Source organism: Sycon ciliatum, chromosome 11 (genome assembly GCF_964019385.1).
Source record: "Sycon ciliatum chromosome 11, ocSycCili1.1, whole genome shotgun sequence".
NCBI classification, from domain to species: domain Eukaryota; kingdom Metazoa; phylum Porifera; class Calcarea; order Leucosolenida; family Sycettidae; genus Sycon; species Sycon ciliatum.
This window is the reverse complement of record NC_088653.1, coordinates 8,969,019-8,992,291: the sequence shown is the minus strand read 5'-3', so window position 1 is coordinate 8,992,291 and position 23,273 is coordinate 8,969,019. Positions and strand designations below refer to the sequence as shown.

General features: G+C 48.2%; 1 protein-coding gene across 1 annotated transcript in view; it reads right to left on the bottom strand.

The window, feature by feature from the left end:
- LOC135827329 (uncharacterized) overlaps window positions 1-23,273 on the bottom strand; it is a 350,751-nt gene that overhangs the window by 314,856 nt on the left and 12,622 nt on the right. Inside the window, exon 3 of the mRNA XM_065339849.1 lies at window positions 8,082-8,347. Within this exon, the coding sequence (XP_065195921.1) occupies window positions 8,082-8,347 (266 nt within the window). The remainder of the gene's footprint in view (window positions 1-8,081; window positions 8,348-23,273) is intronic.

Genomic DNA, 23,273 nt, shown 5'->3' with positions numbered 1-23,273 from the left:
CGGCCAACATGTACTGGGGAAAGTAACCTCCGCCCGCTCTGGGCCAGACGTGGGCAGCACCATGAGCTACAGCAGAGCCACGGGAATCCTCAAGTTGGCTGTGGGCCGCACCCGACTGACCCGACACCATACATCTCCTCAGCCTCCGATCAGGTGGTGCGACGGCCGCAGCTAACCCGGGCATTGTGGACAGACTGCTACAATGGCACGGTGGTCGGAGGTCCGCGTCCTCCAAGGATAAGTATATCGCGGACTCACAGCACAACTTTCTTTCTGTATCCACACACATTGCTTCCGCCTGACTATCCTTTGCTTCGTGAGTACATTCTCTGGTAGACCACTACCCCATGATCAAACCGGTTGCTATGTGAGTGAAAAAATGTTGCTTTTCAGGGCTGAGCATAGAAAAGAGTGTACTTCAGAAGTAAAAACTTATTTTTAACTCACCATTTTCTGTTATGCACTGTTGCTCTTTCACTGCGCAGCTCTCTCTCTCTCTCCCTCCTTCCCTCCCTCCCTCCCTCCCTCCCTCCCCCCCCCTTCTCTATCTCACTCACTCACTCTCTCTCTCTCTCTCTCTCTCTCTCTCTCTTGCTCTCTCTCTCTCTCTCTCTCTCTCTCTCTCTCTTGCTCTCTCTTGCTCCTCTCTCTCTCTCTCTCTCTCTCTCTCTCTCTCTCTCTCTCTCTCTCTCTCTCTCTCTCTCTCTCTCTCTCTATCTATCTATCTCTTTCTCTCTCTCTCTCTCTCTCTCTCTCTCTCTCTTTCTCTCTCTCTCTCTTTCTCTCTCTCTCTCTCTCTCTCTCTCTCCCTCTCTTCTGCCATCATGGTCCTGTGTTGCACGTTTTAGCCTCGAATTTTCCCACCCACCCTCCCTCCCTTGGGTCAGGGACGTTTTTGCTTGTTTTGTCCCCTGTTAACACGCATGCACTCACTATTGCAGACCAGTGGAGAACACACAACGTGTGGAGGATTAATGGAGTGCAGGGCAACCGAATCTGGCATGTGATACTCATATGTAGGATCATCCGCCCACGAGATGCAGCCCATGTATGATGGTATGTACTACCTCCGACAAGCGAAACTTGGCGCGTTTTTTTACTTCAAATACTAGAAATAACTCTTACTTTACAATCAAAACTAATGATTGACTCACCAAAATTCAACTTTGTATTGCTCAACAAGGACATTAGAGACATCTGATTCAGAGATCGCAGTTTCGTCTGGAGAGGAATTGTTCCTGTTTTGAGACCAAAGTGCGACTAGAGCGGATTCTGTTGCAGCAAGTACCTCTGTTGTAATCGCTCTGAAAATCTCGATGTCGCTCCTGTGTGCTGTGCTCGAGCGACGGTGTCGAGGGTAGTCGTTTCCGCCGCCACCCCCCCCCCCCCCCACTATCCAGGTTGACGTGCTAAGAACTGTCCAACACCTCCACAAGCGCCTGGACTCGAGCTGTTTTGCCGGGTATTCTCGCCAACTGCCCAAAATTGCCTGCAGCAATTCCCGGCGATTTTCCTTAGCCGCCAGAGACGCATCGCTCTGGTGGCTATTGAAAGACGCTAGGATTGTTTGGGATGGACGTACGGACGTATGTGCTGGCGGAGTGACCAAGTGGAGAGAGAGAACTCCTTGGTTTTCCATTACAACGCGAAAGCACGACGATTCTCCTTCGCAGAAGGGACGCGCGCACTGTTTTGCTGGTACACGAGAGACTGGCTTGCCTCTGAGCCATGTGCCACTCAATAGCTCGTCGCTTGGCTTCCTGCAACCGGTTGCATGGAGCTACAAGTAGGTCGTAGATCTACGGGTGCCTCACAGCCTTGTGAAGTTGTGGTACCAACACAAAAAATCAACAACAAAAAACGCGCCAAGTTTCGCTTGTCGGAGGTATGATATTCCACGCACGAGGTGCAGCCCATGAAATGGGCGGAGTGTAGACGGCTCATATGATAGTATGTTCGATAGTCCACGCACGAAGTGCGGACCGCTCACGCACAAAGTGCGATGCCCGTTAGGGGGCAGGAGTGTGGGCGTATGAGTGTGATGGCCAAAAGCAGTGGTAGATTGCCAGATGAGAGGAGATAGCTTGCCCATGTTTGCCCAACCTCCATGCAAAGTTGTGACATATTGAAATGCACGTATGTGAATGACGCTGCTGTTGCTATCAGCGCAGTCTGTCAGCATGACCTTAGCAGATCAAATTGCCATGCTGTTCCAAGCAATCGGCAGCTGGTCTAAGCAATTGTATGAGCACATGCATCAGTGTGAGGTGTGTGCCCGCGTGGCGGGTTCTTACATACCTCAGTGTGTTGTGCAATGCGCCTGTACTTCTCGCAGCTTTTGGATCAGCTGCGCCATGTCTGTGTCGGTCGTCCTGATGTAGCGCAGGACACTGTTGCTCCTCCATCGGCCCATTGCCCTGATTAACCCTTTCCGTGCTGGCCCCGTTTACTCCAGCAAACTGCCTTTCCAGCGCACTGACTCTCCTGGTATCGTTTTCGCGCAAAGGTCCGAACAATTTTTTCTCTAAGTTCAGGTCACCTTGATGGATTTTCGTCCTCCTGGGCTTGTTGGAATGATCAGGACCAAGTGAATCCATCCTGGCACCTCTCATCTCAATATGCATGGCGGTACGACTACTAGCGTCCTCTCGAAACTACCTCTCGATGCCTCGGAAAGGCACAGCAACTCGATCTAGCCTAGCCAGCAGTCTCCCAGAGTGGTAGCGGAAGAGTGTGTCATTGCCATCAGATAGATAGGCAGTCAAATATGTCAGGATGGCACAATCGGGCAAGGTTGTGGAGTGGCTTCAAGATTCGTGTTGCACACTGCAGCCATATACACATGAATTGTCCGTAGTTCCACCGATTGCGGGAAGTGTGCTGCGAAGCAGCTGAGCATTATGTCTGTAGCCGCCAGGGGCGTCCATCTCCACTACGCGCATAATTGCATAGATTACCTGTTCCAAGTGGTGTATGTTCGCCATGCTGTCAGGGCGATTGCCATGGCTGCCAGGTCGGCAACCTTCCGCATCAGTCCAGCAGTGGGGAGCGGATTGTAGTGTCTGGGGCTTGCCGTGCCGATGGCGCCAGCTGATGGAATGCTTGCAGGTTGAAACGAGACAGAGCATCGGCGATCGGCTAACCTCTTATTGATATGCAATAAGTGTCGTGCAAATGTTCTGCCTCGTGCGACGATGCTTGACGCAAAGGAGGGTTTCCCAAGAAGTGGTTGAGTTTGCGTTGTGTGGGCTGGAGCGTAAGCCGTACGGCAGCAGCACTCGATCAAAGTAAAATTTTCCTTGCCACTGAATACCCGTTTAACTCATTGGATTTCTTTGTATTCTGTATCTCGTTATCGTTATCTTTTCCGCTAGTCCTCTCGCTTAGGATGAGGTTTCTTTTTTATGGTACTTCCTCCGCGTCATCGAAATTGTCGCAGTTTGACTTTTGATATAAAACGGGGTATTTACTCACCAGCACTCGTACCAGAGGCAGGGAATGGGATATAGGCGATAGTCATCAGTATAGGGTGACGGTAAAGTTCTATTTTCTGTTATTGGAAGCTGGAATTTTTGAACTAGACGCAATTTCTTCGCTGATGTCGCTGCGATGGTAATTTCGACTCGCGGAGATCAGTGAGGCGTTGCAGCCTGCACATTTCTCGTGCTTATGGCCATTCACTCAAGCCTCATCACTGTTTTACCTTAGCTGGGGTGAGAATGACTTCATGGAACAAGTGGCAGCGCTTGGAGAAACATCGAGGGGTCAGCAAACTAAATGCCTGCAACAGCGATAAAATTTGTCGCTCTAGCTGAGACACTCAGTACATGATTGTACCTGCAAGAGCCGTGTAGACTCTACACGTAGTGCTAGTGATGCACGCGCAGGTGCCGTACCATGGTATACCAGTGATGCTGAAAAACAGGGCGCGCTGAACGCGATAGTACACTTACCTGAGCTGCATGAGCTGTGACCAAACAGCTAAAATAAATGGGCATGCCACGGCTAAAAAAAGTTCATTTCAAGATCGAGGTGATTCCGCCGACGGTAATCAACCGACCTCGCAACGATCGTGTATTCTTACTAGGCTTCGTTGGTGGTGAAGTAGAAATCATCCAGAGCTAGCAGACGACAAGCATAGCAGCTCTTGTCCTGTGGAGAAAGTCAAAGCGTTTGAGATGAGGCGCAACCAACTTTCAACCTTCCTTGAAATATTTCGGAACGAAATTTTTGCGTCCATTGACATCAGCGACGACGAGGACTTCATCTCTGCATGAAAACTCTCAGTCCAACTGTTCCGGAACGTTACTCTAGTCTTCAGACTATCATACTGTGTAATAAGTTTTGAATGGCTTAGCTTATGGAGTTGTCAGTAACAAGTGACAAGTCACTAGTCAAACTGCGACAATTTCGATGACGCGGAGGAAGTAGCTTGAGCGAAGGCTATATACCTGCTTTATGCAGGTTGATGCAAACGCGAACAAACAAAATAATAATAATAATAATAATTTGAAACTCGGATGTTGAGCCATAAATAAATGTAGAAAGGAAAAGGACATATGGATACAAGTTAACTCTCCATCACTGTAACTCGATTATACATTCAGAAAGTGCAATAACTAGGCACAAAACTGACAAGAGTACTGAGACATTCGACGTCCTGACACCTAGCTTCAACACATCTCCGTAGCGCTAACCGACAGCCTTCCAACTTGGAAGGTTCAAGGTTATGGAAAGCCCAAAGAGGGGAAGGCAAGCGCAACGAAAACGAGCAAAAGCTACAGTCCCAACGGAACAAAGAATGTCGATTGTTACTGGACGACAACGAGACCAGTACGATATTTAACAAAGCGCTTGCGTTCCCCTCTTTGGTCTTTCCATAACCTTGAACCTTCCAAGTTGGAAGGCTGTCGGTTAGCGCTACGGAGATGTGTTGAAGCTAGGTGTCAGGACGTCGAATGTCTCAGTACTCTTGTCAGTTTTGTGCCTAGTTATTGCACTTTCTGACTGTATATAGTATCCAGTTACAGTGATGGAGAGTTACTCCTAACTCGTATCCATATGTCCTTTTCCTTTCTACAATAATAATAATAATAAATAATAATAATAATAATAACTGAATACCAAGCAGAGACCAGTCCGGCGGGTACACAGGGATGAGCGGAATGCGGAATGCATTGCGGATGCCCAGCTGTGTCAGCAATGCAGGCCATGATTGTTTGCATTGCGTCGTCAATCCGAATATAAGACAGGCTAAACGCGGACGGATCAATGCCATCGTTAACACTTTTGCCAACGGGAGCTGATAAATGGTGGAAATGCGTAGTTTTCTATTCTTCTTGGGCACCATGCCAATGCCCAAGTACTGGAAGGATGGAAATGGAGGGATGAAATATGGGCCGCAGGTCTCTCCTTGTGCACAGGATGTTGCCAGATACTCTGATATGTGCACGGGATGTTCAGTACATAAGGGAAGATTAGCGTCCATCACAGTCTGACGACGACCCGTGAAGCCTATGCGGAATCCAGCTTGTAAGTCCCTGCTCACGCAGGAAGAGAATGCCTTGTCTGGATGATCAGTGAGCAGTCTAGAAAAGCGGACGAATTCAGTGGGCGTGTGAATACTAGAAACTCCAGCATGTACAAGGAATGTTCGGCACATGAGCGAATATTTGGGTCCTTCACAGTCTGACGGCGACCCATGAAGCCTAAGGCTATGCGGAATCCAGATTATAAGCCCCTGCTCACGAACGTGGAGAATGCCTCGCCTAAATGATCAGTGAGCAGTCTAGTAAAGCTGACAACATTGATGGGCATGTGAATACATGGCATATTGGAATCAAGAGCAGGGCTGGCTGGTATGGTGAGTGATAGAAACTGTGTGTTACTACTGTCTGCACATGTCTGCTTCAAAGCAGAGCTAGTGGCGTGGCACCCTGCCATCCTTGGGTCGGGATCTGCCATGGGTGACTTACTTGCCGGACTGTTTGACGGGTGGAGCTGATGTACTTGGCCAGTTGCTGGAGGAGGTGGCCATGCATGCCAATTTTGGGTGGCGGCCTTGACATTACTGTAGAGGTGCGCTCCCCCACACTGCCCTTGGCATCTGGTCCAGTTGGAATTCCAGCTAATTGGGCGACCACTGAGGATGAGGAATGTATGCCGCCGAGGAGAGTGGCAGATTGACGACGTGAACACAGCCCCCCCCCCCCGACGGACGGGGGGGGGGGGTGAACGTGTGATCTGCGAATCACGAAGCTCAAGCCTTGCTAGTAGTGCTCAGTTGCCACATGTTATGACATGGTCCTGTGTTCCTCATGTTAGCTTGGAGTTTTACCGCCCACCCACCGTTGGGTCCTGTACGGTTTTGCTTGTTTTGTCCGTCGTTTTCTGGTTTTCCATGGCATGTGGCATGCTGTGTTTCTCTTCCGAGGGGCTCAGCGTTTTTTTGTATAATTGTTTTCTTCCACTTGCTTATCTTCGGCTTTTTGGTTGTGACTGGCAGTGCGGCAGGTCCCATATTACTAGAAGAGTTTTTTGGCGGCAAGGCGAGTTTTCCGCCAGCCCGGTGTAGCGGTCATGGCTGGAAATTTAGGGAGTCGAATTTTCAGGTGCTACCCTGCTGCCCAGTAACCCACACCGTGCCATTGCTCTGCCCATGTCTTGCACTGACATCTCTCTTGCTGGCAGGCTTGCTCTTTATTACTTTCTTGCCTTGTTTTTTTTGCTAGCGTGTGGCTGCGTGTGTGAAATACGATACACGGAGTGAATTCTCTGGTAGACCACTACCCATGTGCATTCCCAGGTAGACCACTACCCAAGTACATTCTCTGGTAGACCACTACCCACGTACATTCTCTGGTAGACCACTGCCCACGTACATTCTCTGGTAGACCACTACCCAAGTACATTCTCTGGTAGACCACTACCCACGTACATTCTCTGGTAGACCACACTACCCACGTACATTCTCTGGTAGACCACTACCCACGTACATTTTCTGGTAGACCACTACCCACGTACATTCTCTGGTAGACCACTACCCAAGTACATTCTCTGGTAGACCACTACCCACGTACATTCTCTGGTAGACCACTACCCACGTACATTCTCTGGTAGACCACTACCCACGTACATTCTCTGGTAGACCACTACCCACGTACATTCTCTGGTAGACCACTACCAACGTACATTCTCTGGTAGACCACTACCCACGTACATTCTCTGGTAGACCACTACCCACGTACATTCTCTGGTAGACCACTACCCACATACATTCTCTGGTAGACCACTACCCACGTACATTCTCTGGTAGACCACTACCCAAGTACATTCTCGGGTAGACCACTACTCGTGAGTACATTCTCGGATAGACCACTACCCCATGTACAAACCGGTTGCTATCTGAGTGAAAGCAAATAGTTGGAGAAGGCATCCAGGTAACAGCGAAGATGATCAGAGATGCAGAGAAGCTTCGTGACATACGACATCCTGTTAATCGACCTGCCACTTGGAACGGTTTCAGCGGTGATGAGTTGAGCGATGGCGACCCAGACTGACACTCTACTCCCACTAATCGATCCCGTAGATATTGTAGATATGTCGATTGAATGTGTTCAATTGTTTCTCTTCGAAAAGAACACTTTTGTTGAGCTCAGTAACTCCTTGAAAAGTAATATCAAAAAGTCACGAAGTTTTTGTTTCCGGAGGAAATAGTAGGGTATCCATTTTTCTCCTGAGAATTCGATCAGGTGGTTGGAGTACAGTGTTTTTGCAACGGTGCATGTAAACAGCATGGCTATATGTACATGCTACTGTACAATTTCAATGTAGCGCAAGTGCACACTCACAGTACAAACTGTGTCAAAAATACCTGATAGGGTACCCGGACTACCCGGATAAAATACCTGGACCCGTTACCTGACAAAACCCCTACCCGGTGCAGCCCTAAACTAATGCACCGCTAAAAGTCGTTGAAATTAATTGCAAGTTGTACTTAGTTTGGGAGGTGAAAATTGCTTTGGTGCGACACTGGCAAAGCAGCATTCATTTGGGGGAGGGAGGAGATACTTCTGACTTACCATGATTGTCATGGGAATTCTCTCACCATGCTTCCTAACGTGAAAGTATGACTTCGGCACTTGTTCCGAGAGATCCGGTCTAGTCACTGGTTCAGTTGGAGTGCCGATATTCACGGTGTGTCGTACTTGTTCCACATCGTCATCTTCACATGCTCTCACCAGGTCTGGATGAGGTGCATTGGTTGAGTAGTAGTGATCACTGTACTCAGCCAGACCTGGTGGTCGATACTTGTCCTTACTCTCCTCTTCAGACGCTGCTTTCATTGCTACAGTACAAACATAAGCACATGGAAAAGCAATGTCTACTTGTACATGGTAAGATTGCATGGTGTGTAGGTAAATACTGGGATTGCATGGTGTGAAGGTAAATACTTGCATGGTGTATAGGTAAATACTGGGATTGCATGGTGTGTAGGTAAATACTGGGATTGCATGGTGTATAGGTAAATACTGGGATTGCATGGAGTGTAGGTAAATACTGGGATTGCATGGTGTGTAGGTAAATACTGGGATTGCATGGTGTGTAGGTAAATACTGGGATTGCATGGTGTGTAGGTAAATACTGGAATTGCATGGTGTATAGGTAAATACTGGGATTGCATGGTGTGTAGGTAAATACTGGGATTGCATGGTGTGTAGGTAAATACTGGGATTGCATGGTGTATAGGTAAATACTGGGATTGCATGGTGTGTAGGTAAATACTGGGATTGCATGGTATGTAGGTAAATACTGGGATTGCATGGTGTGTAGGTAAATACTGGGACTGCATGGTATGTAGGTAAATACTGGGATTGCATGGTGTGTAGGTAAATACTGGGATTGCATGGTGTGTAGGTAAATACTGGGATTGCATAGTGTGTAGGTAAATACTGGGATTGCATGGTGTGTAGGTAAATACTGGGATTGCATGGTGTGTAGGTAAATACTGGGATTGCATGGTGTGTAGGTAAATACTGGGATTGCATGGTGTATAGGTAAATACTGGGATTGCACGGTGTGTAGGCAAATACTGGGATTGCACGGTGTATAGGTAAATACTGGGATTGCATGGTGTATAGGTAAATACTGGGACAGGGAACGCATCATCTTCTTCTGCTAAACATGTGTTTGTGAACATGGCATCTTTGAAAACTAATGAATCACTTTTTGGCGAAGTCACTATCTAGGTCGAAAAGTTGGATTGATCTACATCAAAGCCAGCTAGCCTCTACTAGTGATATATGTTGGACTCAGTAGAGCGTCCAGCCCCTATATGATGTCCAACCCCTATATAGAGTCCATTGGTCCAAAATCCACTGTACAGAGTCCAAACTTGGAATCAACTGTGAGCTCAAAGTTTAGATGGACATCACTCCCTGTATAGAGTCCAGCCAATTGGCTTCACCCCTATATAGAGTCCATTGGTCCAAAATCAACTGTATGGAGTCCAAACTTTGAAATCAACTATAAGGAGTCTTTATGTGGACAACACTCCTTGTATAAAGTCCAGCCAATTAGGCATCCCCTATCCAGAGTTCGAAATTAGACAAAGGATCTGCTGTAAGCAGTGAATATTAACCAGAAAACGGCCTCTCCCTTTAATCCTTTACATCATTCACTTCTCAAGATAAAAAATAAGTATTGAGGCGCCACTGCAGCCACTTCATTACATGAAAAACCCTACAAACACCATCCTCAAATCAAGTGGTCTTTTCGCAGACACTGCAAATTACAATATCTCAATCATGTAGTGTTGCCAAATTATTGTGCACGCACACACACACACACACATGCACATACCCACACAACACCAAGAAAATACCTAGAAAAAAACCAAGAATCGAAAGAGAATAATGGAGAGCCAAGGATTAATTATTTGTTTTCAAATTATTGTGCACGCGCACACACACAAACACACACACACACACACACAAACTTATACAACGCCAGGAAAACACCAAGAAAAGAGTAGAGACACAATAAACACGCAACTCCAACAGCCATGCAAACGTCCACCCATTTACACGTAAAGTCAAGAGGGATAACAAATAATTATACGAAACGAATGCATACGTGGGCGGATGCGCGCACGTTTACATACGTGTAGTAGCGTAAGAGAGTAACATAGTGCAGTAGTCTACTAGGACATGCTGAGAGTGCAATAGCAAGCTTCACCATTGCTCATGGCCATGCAAATGTTCAGCAGCACTCAGTTCCGCAATCTTCTGAAGATCAGCACACCTGCAACAAATAGATAGCACAAGGATACGCGTATTACCGTAATGATGCATAGAAGCACACAACTACCAAGTTCTCAACGAATGTAATGCTCAATGAAAATCCATCCACTCAAAGACCTGTGAACAGGTGACGGTGGGGACAATAATCTATTAGCAATACGAGGAATACTGTAAGACATGTATAATATTAGGAGGAAGCAAATCTAACGTTTTAACGGATGACATTTCTTCGTTATAATAAGATCCGTTGAGGCCGTACTGATTCATATTATGCTATGTGTGGATATGGCAGAATACTGCAAGATCGTTAACATTATCTTCTCGTTAACCTATGAATTTTGGACAATCGTTAAATTTGCGACTCGTTATAATAACATGTCTTACAGTAAGATCGTTTGTGCACACTCAAGATGCACAGACACACCACCATACATGTAGTGTACACAGTGTTTCACTTCACTGCAACTAAATTGAAATGAGATGATTTGAACAATCTGTACAGCGTTGCCGTCAGTCAGTCTTCCCCAAGATGGAAATGCAATGATCTGTTGTCACGAGGCAGTTTCACTGACACAATGTCATGTTTGTGACATCAAAGCGGTTACTTCATGGAATACGAGTACATGTATTAGCTTGAGAAGCTTTTTCTTGTCATCGGCATACGAGAAATCCTCCTACTACTACTACTACTACTAGTACACTGGCACTGCGTTTGTGGATCCCATTGTATTTGACATCATACTAGAGCCTAGTACTAGTAGTAGAGGAAGAGTGTCGTGGAGTTCACATAATTATCACAGGGATAAAAATACATTTCTCATGAAATAAAATAATAATTGATGATAGCTAGACGATCATATACGATTGATGCAAAGTCCTTGCAGTCCTTGAGGACTATTACGAAGTGGTTGATTACTTTTAGGGCATTCATTCAAGCAACATCAAACAAACGCGATACGATCCTTGAAAATGGAAAAAAATTCAAGCATAACGACAAAACAGCAAACCAATCGAAACGAGTAAAAGCTTCCTTACCTCAGTCATCGTCCTGCCATGTAGTTGGACAGCCTTTTGACACGGTGGTACAGGCAGCTCTTGTCCAGTCAAACAGGGTATCCTTGTGGCGTCGAACGAAAGAGAGTGTCAGTGTATCTGACTCGTCAGATTGGAACTGTGCTGAACTTTTCTCGTTCTCCGCTTTCTGCTTTCATCCCTCGCTCTGATGAAACCGTTCAAACGCCTTACTGGCAGCAATGGCCAGCCAAACAGGGGATCCTTGTGGCGTCGAACGAAAGAGAGTGTCAGTGTACCTGACTCGTCAGATTTGAACTGTGCGGAACTTTTCTCGTTCTGCAATTTCTGCTTTCATCCCGCGCACTGATGAAACGTCTTCAGAGAACCACAAGACGCTTTCCAGATTTGATTTTGAACGTCTCCTTATCCTCCTTGGTTACCTCGAGACAGATTACTGTCAGCAACTGCACAGCAGAACTGGCAGCCATGGCTGAAGTGAAGAAAGGAATGCGCTGCCATGAGGCAAGCAAAACTGAAAAGGTGTTTGTTCTCTTCAATTTCGGACACAACACACAGGACGGCGTGACTGGATAAACTGGACTCCTGGACCGTGAATAGGGGACTTGTAGAAAAAGTGTACTCCTTATAGGGGATTGCGCGGCAGGATGAAGCTGATCAAAACTGAGTGGACTCCTGGACTCTGTATAGTGGATTTTGGACCAATGGACTCTATATAGGGTGCTGGACATCATATAGTGCATGGACTCTATACTGAGTCCTACATATAGCAGTGATGATATAGAGCTGTAAAGTGTGTTCAGCACTGGCAAACCTAGATAACTGCTTTCTGGTACACGAACTTGACTGGGGATAGGTTTCAGTAAGTCTGTTATGTGCACTGCACAACATAGTACCACTGTATGAAGGAAATGAGCGAGAAGTGGATTGCAAGCATTGTGTTGTGATGCACATGCATACTTAGTACATCACACATACCCACACACATTGGCACTTGCAGACACGCAGGCTATTCTAGAACTACCTAGTGATGTTAGTTGTAATGACATTCCCCAAACTGTCTTTGTCTAGGCAAGTGTGCATGTGGATGTATGATGTTGTAGTCAGGAGTCATTTTGCCAGGCGTCTTGTTTATCTCTTTGACAGGGTACTGCTGCTAGGGCTCTAGCAACAAGAGAAAACGGTCAAATTTCAATAAAAAAAACACGCCACCCAGAAAGGCCCGTGAATCAGGCAAACCAATCTCTAGAAATATTCCACGGTATATAGCCTCCGGGAAAGCTACTGCTACAAAGCAATCAATAAACTAGAGCACCAGTCATCATACATAAAATCAACTGCGGAAAAGTCTTTGAGCGTATGGCGATATGCTCGTTCGTTGAGCGCTATAACTCAACGAATATAGGTCCCATTCCTTCAGCGGTTATTGCAATCGCAAGTTGAGAGCAGTGTCTTCAGCCTACATAGTTCGATTGTGAGAAAACTGCAAACACAGTCATCCAAGACAAGTTTTGGGATATATTGAGACTCCCTGTGGGTAAATTGATTACTCGCAGACTACCACATAGTAGGACGTATGTAGCAGGGGCTACTGAAGAGGTGATGCGGGCACCACACTTGTACATGGTAAGACGCATATGGAAATAGGCTGCTAGTGCGGTTACAATTACACCCAGACAGTCGCGTGTAGGAACATTGCGTTGGCGCTTGTAACCTAGAGTCAGGTGACAGTCAAGGTGTGTCGTGCAGAAGAGGCAGCCACACAGACCAGCCGCCACATCCCTACCGCCGGCCAAGTCAACGCTGCCAGGAAGTCGTCTTCTCAGCGTGTGAAGACAGCTTCACAGCCCCCAGTTGAGGGGAAGCACACTTCTGCTCCTCATAAGTGCCGTAACTGCAGACGCACAGCGCACACGAAATCGCTGTGTCCATCGATCAACAAAGTGTGCCTCAACTGTAATGGAATGGGTCACTTCCGGGCAATGTGCCGCAGGCCTGCCAAGAAGCCGGACAAGTCGTCCAAGATCGCACACTTGCGACTCAACCAAGCATCTCTGTTGGACGACGCAACAGTTTCCGTTGCTACCCAGCTTGGGACCGAGCCAGAGCCCGTTGCTCTTAGTTGGCTCCCGGATACTGGTAGCGACGTTGATGCCATCGGCACTCAACACCTTGACCAGTAAGGCGGATTTGTCGAGAACCTGCTTGACGACATCGACGATGTTCGTACCGGAGATGGCGCCAGTCTCACCCCTGTTGGCAAGATTTCGGCGACTCTCAGTTGTGGACCAAACCAGCACACGTCGACCATTCATGTCTATGGTGGTTTGACTGATGCCCTCCTATCTCGTTCATCCTTGCACGTCCTGGGATACTTGCCGTCCGGCTGGCCGTAGCAAATCGCAGCAGTCCAACAGGTAGTCCCACCGGTCGTTCCTGATGCACCTGCGGACAAGGTTGTGTCCAAAGCCACCGACTCAGAGACGATGAGAGCCGAACTCCTAGCTGAATTCGCTGACGCCTTTGATGACTCTGTGTTGAAGCCGATGCTTGGTGGACCTATGGAAATTAGAGTGCGAGCAGATGCTAAGCCTGTCGCTGCATATCATGCCCGCCAGATCCCGCATGCGTACCGTGACCAAGTGAAGTCCCAGCTGGATGACATGGTCCGGGATGCCATCAACGAGGAAGTCACCGAACCCAGTGCGTGGTGTCACCCAATTGTCATCGTGGACAAGAAGGGGACAAACGAGAAGAGGCTCACCGTTGATTTCAAAAAGCTCAACGACCAAGTCGAATGCCCTGCTCACCCCGCACCAAGCCCTCGTGACGCTGTATCCAGCATTGGCAACGCAAGGTATTTCACCAAGCTAGACGCCCGCCACGGCTATTGGCAAGTTACTCTGAGCGAGGCCTCCCATCCGTTGACCACGTTCATGACACATTGGGGTCGGTACAGGTACCTACGCAACCCACAAGGATTGGTCTCTGCCGGAGACGAGTTTAATCGCCGCACAGACCCCGCGTTCGCTCATATCTCCCAGTTCCAGAAGGTCGTTGATGACTGCCTCATCTACGATAATGACCTGCCCACCCACCGATCTCACATCCGGGATGTCCTGCTCTGCGCCCGGGAGAATGGCATTACTCTGAGCGCCAAGAAGTTTGTGTTCGGCATGCCAGCCGTGGAGTTCTGTGGTTACCACATTAGTGCTGACGGCTGGACCTTTGATGATGCCAAGGTCAAAGCTATCAGCCAGTTTCCATCTCCCAGCAACCGCACTGATCTCCGATAGTTTATGGGCCTTATCAACCAGTGTGGTGAGTTCACGCCGCACTTGTCTGAGCACGCCGCCCCGTTGCGCCCATTGCTCAAGACGTCCAACGAGTTTGTATGGGACTCAGTTCACACAGACGTAGTCAACGCTGCCAAGGCTGAGCTGTTGTCCCCATCAACGCTGTCATTCTTCCAACGTGACCAGCCACTCCGCCTAGAGACCGATGCACCTGCTTTGCATGGCCTTGGCTACGTTCTGTGGCAGTTGCAAGATGACAAGCGGCGCATTCTCCAGGGTGGCAGTCGATTTCTGTCGGATCCAGAATCCCGGTATGCTGTCATCAAACTGGAGCTCATAGCTGTCGTCTGGGCGGTGAAGAAATGTTCTCTCTACCTTGCCCGTACATTGTTCGAGGTTGTCACCGATCACCCGCCCCTCACACCAATCATCAACTCGTACTCGCTTGATCAGATTGAGAATCCCCGGCTCCAACGCCTGGTCCTGAAGCTTCGTCCATACCAGCTGCATGCCACTTGTCGTAAGGGTACTGACAACGCTTTCGCCGATTCGCTGTCCCGCAATCCGGTGGATGATCCCACCCCTGACGATGAGCTCAGTGAACACCCAGTCCTTCGTACTCCTGCCATACACGCTTGCATTCGGAAAGACACCGAAGGCCAGATTGACAATCTCAAGTTTGCCGAATTGCAAGAAGCCGCTCGAGCTGACTCGGATTATCAGGCACTCCTCATCACCGTCCGGAATGGATTTCCTGACGACAAACGCGACTTATGTCCTTCTGCCCAGCCGTATTGGACAGTCCGTCATCATCTTAAAGTCGACCAGGACCTGGTACTGAAAGGTCCTCGCATTGTGGTCCCGCGTTCCCTCAGGCGTAGTGTGCTTGACGACTTGCATGCTGCTCATCAAGGTCTCAACCGTACCAAGGCTCTTGCTCGCCAGGTGGTGTATTGGCCCCAGCTGTCCAACGACATTGACAACATCGTTCGCAGCTGCGCTGAATGCCGTCACCACGCACCTTCCCAGGTGAAGGAACCTCTGCTGGCAACTGAGGATCGTTGTCCTGCCCTCCCGTTTGAGAGCACCAGCGCGGATCTGTTCGAATGACAAGGCTACCAGTTCCTGGTATACGTGGACCGCAAGACCGGCTGGCCCTGTGTTGCCAAGATAGGACGCACCGCCCCCTCCGCTGACGTAGTCCGTGCGTTCCGAAGCTAGTCCGCGGATCTCGGTGTCCCAGCTGTCCTGAAGACTGATGGTGGTCCGCAGTTCAAAGCGCAGCGTTTCTCCGCCTTCTGTCAGCGTTGGCAAGTTGTTGTTGTTGTTACTTTATTTTACTTCACCAGAATTACAGGCAGTAGAATGCCTTCTCACTAGACCAGGACTAGTTCTCACAAATGATGAAGAATGCGAATGAACATGCTAAAGCTAATGAAAAACAAGAAATAGAAGAAGATGAGAAAATCTTGTGTTATATATTTCATGACGGTATTTGTATGTGAGTGACAGTGATTAAATGCAAGTCCCCCACGTCAGGTCCACTCCGCATTACCCACAATCGAATGGCCATGCGGAGGCGGCTGTCAAGGCCATCAAGTCTCTCGTGTCCAAGACCACCGCCAACGGAGACATTAATGTCGACGCCTTCCGTCGTTGCTTATTAGAATGGCGTAACACTCCCCGTAGCTCCGGTCAGAGCCCAGCGCAGGCCCTGTTTGGCTGCCCCTGTCATCATTCGCGCTTGCCCACCGGACCCGTTTTGCCCCAGCGTGGCAAGAAACCGCTGACGAAATCGACAGTCGTGCCTCTGCCCAGTCTGAAGCAGCCAGTCAGCACTACAACCAGTCTGCCTGTTCTCTGCCTGCCCTCCACCTTGGTTGCCCTGTGGATCTACAAGATCCCCGCAGCAAGTTGTGGAACGCCCGCGGTACCATTGTCGCCATTGGGAGCCACCGCGACCACATGGTCAAGCTTCCCAGTGGCCGAATATACTGGCGAAACAGTCGCTTTCTTCGCCCTGTTGTCTTGCCCGTAGCACCTGCACAGCCGATGCCTGCTACCCCCCCCCCCCCCCCCCCCCATCACTCAGCCTGCCCCGCCAGTCCGGCGCAGTCAGCGAAGTCACCAACCCCCGTCTAGGCTGAATAATTCGAACACTCGTGACCAAACTTATGATTAGCTGCCTGTGCGTCTTTCTGTCTCTTGTTGAGCTCACCTATGTTTGTATTCAGTTATCTCTATCTTCTTTGCCGTCCTTTCTAGTTGGTATAAGATGCCTTGTTGTTATCTCAGAAGGGACGTGAGATACATGTATGAAAATGTAATTGTTATATTTCTATCTCAGAAGGGACGTGATGTATCATGCTAGCTACTCATGTATTGCAAATGTAATTCAAGTTGTTATCACCCGTATAACGCGTATTGTTACGTTATACGCCTTGCTTCACGTGATTACGTCATGTCTCTATTGGACGCATGCACGCATCCATATTCTGGATTCCTGTGTTCTTCTCCTTGCTCTTCTTCCTCACTTGAGAATGTAAATAATTTGTTTCTATTATCTTGTCACCAAACTAGTTCCTGTTGTCTAGTAGTAGTGGTGTGCATGAGAACATAACAGCCCATAGACACTGTGGCTTTCACTCGCTCACATACAGCGCAGTTGCACACTGGAACACCTTCTCTGCTGAATACTGTCTCGCCGACTCCAACGCTATCTTTGTCACACCTGCCTAGCAACACCTAGGGTCTAGTCCCTATTCAATAGATCCCCGATCTTTGTTGGCTATGTGTTTTGGGCAACATTACCAACGCAGACCAAGACCAGCACGTTGATGGATAATTTTGTTGCTAAAATCTCTGCTTAATTATAGGTTTAATGTATTTGCATGACATCCTGCTGGTTTGTCTCCTCCTGTGCCTTCTTCGCCTTTTATTTGTATTCTTTTATCTGTTTTACTTCTGTGGATGGGTTTCACCCTTGTCTCAGTTTTACTCGCCGTCATCATGATGTGCCATGAGATAATGATATAAATACATAAACGAGAGAGCTTGAAAGCTCAGGGCCCTACGCTATGCTTTTTTGCCTTGATGACCTAGACAAAAAAAAACCATAGGGATGTTATAAATTCTTTAAAAATTCCTTTTTTTTAAAGACATAACCTGGGATTCGAACCCGCACCTTCGCGCCCTGCATGCATCCCCCGGTCTTTAAAAAAGTCCTTTTTTTAAGACATAACCTGGGATTCTAACCCGCACTATCGCGCCCTGCATGCATCCCCCGATACACTTCGCATACATACTAATTCTTCCAAGTTGCTTCACATTATGATCTTGCATTTGAAAGCCCTATTTGTATATGCATTGTGGCCAGCCATCTTTGATGGTACGGTACGGTAGGGATAGGTACAAACACGACTGTAACAAGATAATGCGGATGGAGAGCTCTGCATCCTTTTGTGGAAGTAGTCCCAAACCCGCACCTGGCCGCGGGGTCTTTCAACCCTGGAAATGGCTCTAAATGCTGATATGGATCTTGCCCTACTTGGTTATGACCAGCTACAAGAGCTTGGCCGAAAACACGGTATCAATGGCTGTGATGGATTTGCAAGGCCAGAACTGGTCTGCGCGCTTCGGAATGCCGGCATCGGATCCTCCTGGACTTCCGCCAGTAAGTGCCAAGTCGATGTCTTTGCAAGTCTTACCGAGCAAATTCTTAAGCCTGACCACGGAAGTATCATCATTTAATTCATTGAAAGCCGAAGTAATCTGTATCAAAAGCGAATTAGGTGAATTGCAGAAATCCAGAAAGCAATCGTATGCAGCTACTGCCCGCCCATCAACCTGCACCCAACCACAATGTACGCACACAGCAGACACACGCTTGCCAAATGCACATGTTGCACCGTACAGCACTATGGACCCTTACGCACATTCAACCAGAAAGGTCATGGGTGCACCGGATTAGCAGCAGACCATGCCTACGCGGCCAAACCCCCAGCTTGATTCAGACTGGCAACAACAAGAAACCAGGCGCGAACGTCGTGCCCGTACTCAACAGGAACGCGACAGACAGGGCCCACTTTCACATGGCGCCAGCACCCCTGCAGAGATAGGGGAAGATCCAAAGAGTACGGAACCCGCACTTAGGCGCACTATCACCTCCCCGCTTCTTACTGCCAACCAATTGGATCGGCTACAAGTCATGCAGAATCGGGCGGCAAGGGCGATTTTCGGACTCTCGCATCACACCTTCGCGCGTACCCTCCTGCTGCAATTGGACACCTACAGAGTATCCGAGATATTCAGGCAGAAGTTCATCGTTCTGGTCTGGAGGTCTCGGAATGAGCACGCAAGTTCTGAACTGCAAGCCCTCCTAGTTCCTTCGTCAGCTGGCCCAACTAGGTTGCACTCCACCATGGGTCTGCGCCAACCGCCAGTTTCCACCAGGTTCGGCAAGGGTTTCCTCGCGTTCCGGGGCGCCCAGCTGTGGAACACATTACCCAGCGATGTACATGCCATCTCCACGCTCCGCCAGTTCCGCGCCAGCATGATCCCGCACACACTTACTGGCCTTAGTACCTAGAGTACCAAACGTCCTGTTGATGATCAGCTGGCTTAGTTTTCTCCACCTCTATCCTAATTACATCAGTCCCCAATTTCATTTATTACTGCTTTCTATCTGCATTCGCCACCTTTTCATTGGGCAGATCTGCCCGTTGGGTTTGCGAATTAAAATAAACACAACAACAACAACAACAACAACAACCTCCTGCTACAAAAAAACCCGCCCCCTGCACCAGGGAAGTCGCAGCTCTGTGGCGTCCAGCCCGTCAAATATGCAGCTCTATATGTGGGAGGGATTAATCCTGGCTGCCACGCTGATGGTATCGTACATTGGTGCAGGGATCGGGACGTTGAGGTCGTATCATGCATCATTTCAGAATCCAAATACTTTGGCACCGCTTTTGCACATGTGCTGATAGACGCAAAGGACATGGATACAGTCAGCAAACCCGACTTCTGGCCGTCAAACGTCTCTGCCCGACCCTGGAGATTCAAATCCGATGATGATCGCACTTCAGGCAGTGTAGACCAGCGTCGCTACTCAACAGACGAGAAATAATGACTGAAGTCAGATCAAATCTAAATCCTCTTGCCCAACCTTTTGTGCCCCACGCAAGTTCATCACACCCTTCCCCTCATTGCATTACATATTCTTCTATATCTATTGGTCATATTACTATTTGTAGTTTGCGAAATAAGCTTTTCGTGTTGTCCAAGCTTGTCCGGGTCCATAACTTAGACATTTTAGCAGTATCAGAAACATGGCTCGACAACAGCATCTCGGACTCAGAAGTCGACATCCGGGGTTCTCAATGCACCGTCTCGACAGAAAGTGCAATTACAACTGCTCCTGTACAAATGGAACACCTTGCCAAAAGCGCGGCGGTGCAGTGATCTACAGCAGGTTGCAACTTGGGTTTAAGCGGATGTTGATTCAGCACATCGACCTGGAAATGGTTTGGTTGCGTTCCAAAAAACGAGAAGCAGGTGAATCATTCCTCATTGGCTGTCTCTACAGGCCACCGTCCGCACCGGCGGCTTTTTGGCAATCTTTACAGCAAGTCATGTATGACATTCAGGGCGAAGATCTCATTCGGATGGGCGACTTAAATGTTGATTTCTTGTCCCCTCAAACGCATCATTTTGACAATTTGAACACATACCTGCTACTTCCCCTTGATCTGAAGAATATGATTACGCACCCTACAAGGATCACACCTACATCTAAAACACTTCTCGACTGTGTACTAACGAACATGGATTGTGTTGAGCACGGAAGCGTTCACTCCTGCGAGTTCACCGATCATGAGTTTGTTCACACCAGTATTATTTTTCCGAAGTCAATTCCAACACAAGGACAAATATATCGATCCCAACGCCGTGATTACAGTAAGGCCTCTGCCTCTGATCTCTCTCATTTATTGTCAATTTCTGATCTCGGATCCTTCTCGTCCCCGTCGGTCGATGTAATGCTAGAAGAGTGGCAAGGAAAATTTGAAGACGCCTTGGATGTGGTTGCACCCTACATAATATCACGGAGACAATCCCCTGGAAAAAGGAAGAAGTGCCCATTCATGACACCGGAATTACTAGCTCTCATTAGGCGACGTAAAACCGTCTACAGAAAGTACCGCTCGTCTGACTGCAGTAGTACGGTTCTACAGAAGAAGTTCAAAGTTTTGCGCAGCAAATGCAATAACCTTTATCGCCAACTCCGAAATGCCCACTTCCGCTCCATCTGTGACGATTACCGGCGAGATCCTAGGCGTCTTTGGAGCACCATCAACTCAGTCACCCGGCGCACAAACCCAAGAACTGAGCCTCTCGTCCAGGCAGATACCTTGAACAGGTATTTCCATAGTATTGTGTCAGATCCGAACCCGGCTTATGTTGTTCCAAGTGGTACCTCAAGACCGTGTGACTGGCACGAGTTTCGCCCTATTTCTGAGGATGAGGTACTTCGGCACCTTCAGGAACTCGACGGTACGAAAGCGCCTGGGCCAGATGGTCTTCTCCCGAGCATCCTGAAGGCCGTTGCACCAGTTATCGCCTTCTCCCTCACCCTAATATTTAATACCTCTTTGTGCACTGCTGTGTTCCCGGTCACAATTCAAGTTGGCTAATGTCACGCCGATATTGAAATCCCGTATGGGCGATCCTACTTCTCCTTCGAACTATCGTCCTGTGTCACTCACGTCGATTCTGGCTAAGACTCTGGAATGCCTGGTTCTAAATCAGGTATGTGACAGTTTTACCATCGAAAATCACCTCCACGACCACCAATTTGGGTCCCGAACAGCTCGTTCCACGACACAACTGCTCACACTTGCTGTAAATGATTGGAAACTGGCCCAGGACCGCGGAGAGACTACCAGTGTAGCCTTTGTCGACCTCAGCAAGGCGTTTGATTGCGTCCAGCATCAACAGTTACTCGTTGCGCTCCATGGCATGGGTGTTCATGCAAGCACCCTGCGTTGGTTTGCGTCGTACCTCGCCGGGAGATCTCAGCGTGTCGTCACGCAAGCCAGCCAGTCTTCAAGTCTTGCAGTGTCTCGAGGAGTTCCTCAGGGAAGTATTTTAGGCCCTGCCCTCTTTAATGTCCACCTGAGGGACCTTCCCCGGCTTGCGGAGACAGCGGGTTCAAAATTACTGATGTTCGCGGATGACAAGACAGTCTACTCTAGTGATCCGTCGAAGGCGCGTTCCGAAGCCAAGTTGTCATCGGCACTGGAGATACTAAACAACCACCTTGGCTCCATTGGTATGCAGATAAATACCGACAAAACCGTTGTCATGCAAATCCATCCCAAACGTGCCACAGGGAGTCAGCAACAACAACAAAGGCAACAACTGCAAATCACCTTGTCAAATGTTACGCTAGGGGAAGTGGAAAGCACCAGATGCTTAGGAGTCGTTGTTGAAAATAAGCTGTCCTTTGACCAACACATTAACAATGTCGTCCGGAAAGCCTCACGGAAGATCGGTGTACTGCGTCGATCTTTCCGCCAGATGAACCTGTTTGCCCGCCGTACTTTCGTTGTCGGTGTTATTCAGCCTGATCTAGAATATGCTCTCCCTGTATACCTTTCGTTTAAATCCGCTAAAAATAGAAACAAGCTAGCCTCACTCCACCGGCGCGCTGTAGGAGTTGCTAGTGGCGCATCACCCCAAGCTAATATCACGCCACTTCTTCACCACCTCAATGTTTCCTCTTTCCAATATCGATCAGTATTTTTGTTCCTTGTATTCATTTTCCACTGTTATTGTATTAAGCCGGCTGTTTGCTCCCACCGTTTAGGAGCTGCATCTGCGCCTTGATCCTAGAGGGTGGTGGCGTTCCCACGGCGGATGCGGAAAAGTCGGCTTCCAGCCGAGTCTCACGCGAACCGTGAAATATATTTTTTTTTGCTTGCAGTCCCTCTTTCCCATCTGTACGTCTACCAGAACTACTCGCGGCTCTACAACTCATAACATGAGTATCAATCGCTATAGATCTATGTCTGGCTTTCTGTCCTTTTCAAGTAAATCGGCTCTTGTTTGGAATTATTTACCAGACGACCTGAAGTCCTGCACTACTATCGCAGATTTCCGCGTCAAATTGGCTATTTGGCTAAAAGACAGCTTAACTCTTAATCATTGTTGCGATTTGCTTTCAAGCAATGTGCATAATCAGTAACTTAATGTTGCTGTTTTTGTTTTGGTTTTTGGTTTTTTTGGTTTCCCGTTCTCGGGGCCTTCTATTCGGTACTCTTTGTAGTTGTACTTCTGTACTGTTGAGCTATCCGAATTCAAATAAACATTAAAAAAAGACAAAAAGTACGGGACAGGTACGATCGAGGGTAATACGACACCGTCTCCTGTACCGTACCATCAAACACAGCTGGCCACATACAGCTGCCCGCAATATTCAAATAGGGCTTTCAAACGCAAGATCATAACGTGAAGCAACTTGGAAGAATGGGTATGAATGCGAAGTGTATGGGGGAATGCATGTAGGGCGATAGTGCGGGTTCGAATCCCAGGATATGCCGGAAAAAAAAGAATTGAAAAATTTATAACATCCCTATGATTTTTT